At 33.9% G+C, this 5,787-nt stretch overlaps 1 protein-coding gene across 1 annotated transcript; it reads right to left on the bottom strand.

Moving 5' to 3' along the window:
* Nucleotides 1-3,209: 3,209 nt before the first annotated feature.
* Nucleotides 3,210-4,912, bottom strand: LOC145073463 (putative membrane metalloprotease ARASP2, chloroplastic). Its single transcript, XM_079020013.1, has one exon. It carries the CDS (start codon nucleotides 4,864-4,866, stop codon nucleotides 3,382-3,384), a length of 1,485 nt encoding a protein of 494 aa, XP_078876139.1. The 5' UTR covers nucleotides 4,867-4,912; the 3' UTR covers nucleotides 3,210-3,381.
* Nucleotides 4,913-5,787: the final 875 nt, after the last annotated feature.

The following is a 5,787-nucleotide window of genomic DNA, read 5'->3' as shown; positions in this document are numbered from 1 at the left end:
TCTAGTTATATATGTGTTTATGTGTTTTAAATTTCATGGACTTAAAGATCTACTAAAAGATGACGATATTGGTTTGATATAACACTCATTGCAACTCCTATTACAAAAAAAGGTTTAAAATACATTTAGGTTACTTGACGCTAAGAAAAACTTCATGAAAGGGGCTAAAATCGACAAAATGACAAAAGTATGGGTTATTTATGTAACTCACGCTAGTAAGGGGTTCAAAAGGAAATTTTTGCTAAACATGGTTAATCTCGACATTTGAGACCTTACAAGGACTAAAAATGTTAAACATTTTCATAAATGGGCCTTGTTTGGGCTTCTCACAGTTTTGGGCCCAAAAATTGTAATTTTTGATCTTTTGTGGGCTTAAATGTCATTTTGAAGAAAGTTGTGGCAAAAATGTAAATTTTTTACAATAAGGGTTAAAGTTGTGAAAATATAAAAATTTGAGCCAAAAAGATGAAATTATCTATAGTGGGCCGAATATATATACTTTTATAAAAAAAAAAAAATAAAGCCAAAAATGATATTTTTGACAAAAGTGAGTTAAAAATGTTATTTTTATAAAAACTAGCCTTAAATGTAAGTTTTGTCCAAAAAAGGGGCGTGATTTTTTTTTTTACTAAAATGGGCCTTAATTGTAAAGTTTTGGCTTAGTGAGCCAAGATTGTCATTTTTACAAAAAGTGGACCTTTTGTGTCATTTTAGTAAATAATTGAGCTAATACTAGCAAAATAATAACAAACGGGCAAATTTTGTCATTCTCAAGTTATTGGGCCTTAGTGGCGCATTTATATGCTTGATAGGTCCTAGATACTCTTTATATATTGGGTCTCATTGACACATTAACATGCTCGACGAACGTTGGATACTTTTTGTGTGCTATTTGGGCCTGTAAATACCTTAGATGTGAAATGGTCCTTAGTTGTCATTTTACATATATTTTGGGCCCATGTTATAAAATCTCATTCCTTTCGGGCGTGGAAATGACTTACATATTTAGTGAGCCTCAGTTGTTCACTTACATGGTTTATTGGGCCTGGAATGTGTTTTATATGTTTCTCTTCGCGTAAATTCGATTAAGGATCTAGTGAGACATGTCGGTTGACACTTATTGAGTGTACTATCGTAGCCTGTAGTTATAACCAGAGTCTCTTGGAGGGAGAGCGGGGGTTTGTGTATATATCTATACGGGGATGACACCCCACACCTAAGCTGTTCGCTACAGTTAGACTACACCAGTCTAGGGTGACGAAAACCTTATTGTATTTTTTGTCGGCGTCCATAAACGCCAAGACATGCGAAATTGTCATTATCTAGTATAGTTATAACGACTCACTTAGAGGAATTAACATTATGAAATTTACAAGAGACCATTCTCTTTGGATTACTCGGGAACATACTCGCGCCGATACTCAGTCTCGGGGGTTGATATACCAGCATTCTCTTTTACAGGCAACATAGGGTTGTCTGGGGGCATTCTCTTTACATTCTCTTCATTCACTTTTAGAATTCTATTAAACAATAACACACATGCATTAATACAAGATCGGACACAAACATACTAAACTATTTTAAGAAAATACAGGATTTTCTTGTGATTGTAAGTTATACAAATCATTTTCTCAAACATGCTTATGAACTCACCAACATCTTTATGTTGACCTTTTTAAATTAACTTGTATTCTCAGGAAACCGTTGAAGTAGGTTGGGTTGAACAATCTAAAGGATGTTTTATTATATTTTGTTTCATCATACTTTAATTATTTTGGCATGTAATATTTAAACTCAATACTCGATGTAAACAATGTATGTTGTTATATTACATGTGTGATGATGATGATGTTATATTTCAATTATATACTATGTGATTATACTACAAGGATGAAGTCACGCACAAATCCCCGGACGTTTCCGCCGTCCGGTTCGGGGGTGTGACACATGCCATTAATTAATTCAAAATTATATGAATTCTGATGCAAAAAATTTTCACATAACATAAATAATATAAATAACTTGAGAACTCTTATTGGAGATGTAATGAGACTAAATAGGTCAAGGTCCATGTCTAAAAAACGAACCCAAAATTATTAATGTATTCATTATCGGTGCCCAACAGTCATGTATGTCTATATATATGTTGGAGCCCCACTTTATCTATAATAGCCCTTTTGGATAGTAACCCCAAAAAAGCTCTTTTAGATGGTAATCCACTGACTCCACATATATCTTATATGATACCAGAGTCGGTATCTTGCAATCTCATTACTTAACACGACTTTGTCTATTCTCATTGAACCTCTTCCTATAAGGAGAATCTTATTATATCATATATTTATGTGACATTGTCCTATATGTTAGAGTCCCCTTTCTAACCAAAATGGATTTTTGGAGAGTAACTCAATTAGGGTTGTTCACTACTCGAATAACAAACCAAATTGTCCAATTGTAGGGCTGTAAACAAACACGAATGAGGGTTATGCATATTCGTTCGTTTAAGTTGGCCAAACTAACGAACAAACATGAACGAATAAGTGAACGAGTTTTCTTGTTCATGATGTTTCTTTAAAAAATTACATTATTCATATTCGTTCGTTTATGTTCGTGAACATGATAAACAAACATAAACGAACGGAGATAAACTATTCAAATATGAAAGATCTAAATACACTATGGTTACTTTAACTCATTTTTTATGGTTATAAAAATTAAAATAATTAAATATACAAATTATTTCGTGTCTCCCGACAGGGTATTTGAGACGGGGATCCTCACCCCCAAAAACTAACGGACGTAAAACATGCCCCGACCATGAACATTGGAACATTGTAAAAGTACCCCGAAAACACGGGCTGGACATGGTTTTTTGACACCCTCAATATTATTCAGTACTTTTTTAATTTAATAAAACTTATTACATATTTTTCTTATAATTCTAAATGTCTTTTTTCTCATTTCATATTTCACAACTAACTTATCATCAAATTTTCTTTTATCAAACATCATTTTTATAGACTATATTTTTCAGCTACTTCATCAAACATAACATAACTATACAATTAAATTTGTTATTTTCCATAACCATGAACACTCTGATTGTTAGGCAATATGTTTTGGATTGTTATTAGAGACTTCACATGCATAGAATTATCCAATTAAATTTGTTAACTAAAATGAATCAAATCAAATATTACAAATGAATATGATTTTGTAATATCAACATATGTTTAACTATGTTGAGGTATGTATGTTATATTGATCTCCAATACCAGAAATGTATATCATAAACCACATTGTAAGGAAGATCCAAATGGATACAACACAAATAATACAATATCCGATCGAAATGTACCTTTTTCAAGTTTTCGACAAGAATCACAACAAATCCTTGATGAAATCGAGGTTTAACGTGTCTCGAATAATAAGAAAAAGACCAAGAACGAAAACGAGTGTAATCCCAGATGACATTATCCCCTGTTCTACTTCTAATGGAAGCTTTCTCCCACCTCTCGCCGCTTCCACAAGAATCAAAGCCAAAGAACCACCGTCTAACGCCGGCAAAGGGAGGAGATTAATCACCGCAAGATTAAGATTCAAAATCGCTGCAAACTGATACAAACCATCGATATTTGATTTCGCAACCTCTGCACCTACTGCTATAATCGCAACAGGACCTGCAACTTTGCTTGCGGTTTGTGAAAAGTTGAGAACAGTCTGTTTCAAACTGTCTAAAACGTTCGATGTTAAACCCCAGAATTCGCGACCTGTAAATCCAAAAGCTTCCAACACATCTTTCGGTTTTTCCTTCAAGATCTTCACATTTGGGGCTAGTTGAACCCCGATTCGACCACTTCCGTCTGGATTCTGATCGGGAGTGATAGTAATGAGGAAATCTTTCCCTCCCCTGTCGATTTTAAACAACACTGATGATTTAGGGTTCTTTTTAATGACGTCGACTACTTGAGAAACGGAATTAGGGATTGCTTGGGGTAAATCGATGTCGTTAACGGAGAGAATGACATCTCCGGCGAGTAACCCGTCTCGGGAAGCGGCTGAAAAGGGTCGAACCTCCGGGACAATTACGCCTGGGAAGGATTCTTGTACTGGTAATCCGACGAACACTATCTGTGCAAAGATTATGAGATATGCGAAGACTATGTTCGCAATAACACCAGCTGAAATGACAAGAACTCGATCGAGAATAGGTCTATTTTTCAGCAAATTCACATCGTCAATTGGGATTTCACTATCGGGATCATTATCAGGGAATCCAACAAACCCACCTAAAGGAAACGCTCTTAACGAATACTCGACGTTATTAGCATTGAATTTAGCTAAAATAGGACCAAATCCGACTGCAAATTTACTTACGTGAATCCCTTGAAGGTAAGCAGCTAAGAAATGACCGCTTTCATGAACGACGATGATGGCTGTTAACACTGAAACAGCTTCAATTACAGATTGAGCACTTTCGAACCCACCAAAACCGAAGTCAGCTAATGCTGAAGTCTTGTTGAAGTTTTTCCTTTTCGTAAAAGGGTATCCGATTTTTTCATGGGGGAACTGTTTCCTGTCGAGAAAACTGAGATTTGAAGATGGGGAATGGGATGATGAATGAAGTGCTGAAGACGATGATAAAGTTGAAAAGTGGTGTTTGTTTTTGTTTTTGAGGAATCTGATGGTTGAAGAATAAGAAGAGGGGGTAAAAGGGGAGAGGTTTGTTAACATGATGGGTTTTGAATATTGAGATCGATAGAGTTTTAATGGAGGAATCACAGAGGGAAAAAGAAGAAGGGAAGAGATCAGAGTTTTCGGATAATTCCCATTTTTTGGGTTATGTGGATGGGAAGTGAGTGACATGTCTCCATTTGGGTTACTCCTCTATAGTCCTATGGCTGAAAAAAGTTTTAAAACTCATTCAAAATTTCAATTAGATATCCATATATGGGTGTTTTTGTCCATTAGTTTATGAGATTTGGGCTTTTGAACCAAAAATATTTGGCAATATCCATTTATTTAAATTTCTTTTCCATTACTTTATAAGATTTGGGCTTTTGAAACAATAATATTTGAGAATGTTTCTTTATCCAATTTCATTAAGGCCACTTGATAGTTGATATACTAGATCTTAGAAAATCTTAAAAAGCCTAAAATTAGTATATAGGAAAAAACCTAAAAGGGGAAATTTAGGAAAACTAATTCACTTTATCTTTTTTGTTACTTCATCCTTCTCAAAATAACTATCAGACAAAAAATATACAGATTAAAAAAAAACATTAACTAGTATTAACTTTATTAAATGAAATGACAGTCTTACCCTTTTGTTGCATTTATTTCCATGGTAGTTACATTTAATTTCATGGTAATTTAACTAATAATAAGGGGTATTATGGTAAAAGACGTATTTAGTTTTAGAAGTAGGCTATTATTTTTAGACAAACCAAAAAAGAAACATGGACTGTTAATATGGGACGAATAGAGTATAATACAAACGGGTCGAAGGCGAAGAAAACTACCATGGTTTTGTTTGAAAAATCGTCAAAAATAATATTTTTTTCAAAAGACATGAAATTCCTAGAATCTAATTAATGATGGGCTTCCCATTTTAAAAATTAGTATTTTGCAAAACTATTTAATCACTATGTGAAGTAGAATTTCCATATCTTAACACTTGCAAACAAGTATATAAGTTGTGTTGATGATTTTAGTGACATTAATATATTTTAGTGAGTTAGTATTGCTAGTGAGACATGATGAGTTCAGTTTGCTCTCTAAGATTGG

Source organism: Lactuca serriola, chromosome 9 (assembly GCF_051521515.1).
Source record: "Lactuca serriola cultivar US96UC23 chromosome 9, Lser_US96UC23_V15, whole genome shotgun sequence".
Classification (NCBI taxonomy): Eukaryota; Viridiplantae; Streptophyta; class Magnoliopsida; order Asterales; family Asteraceae; genus Lactuca; species Lactuca serriola.
This window is presented reverse-complemented; position numbering and strand designations above follow the sequence as displayed.

Bases quoted from the DNA above. Each gene is read 5' to 3' on its own strand.
- LOC145073463 (XM_079020013.1), bottom strand. From the start codon at position 4,866: ATGTCACTCACTTCCCATCCACATAACCCAAAAAATGGGAATTATCCG.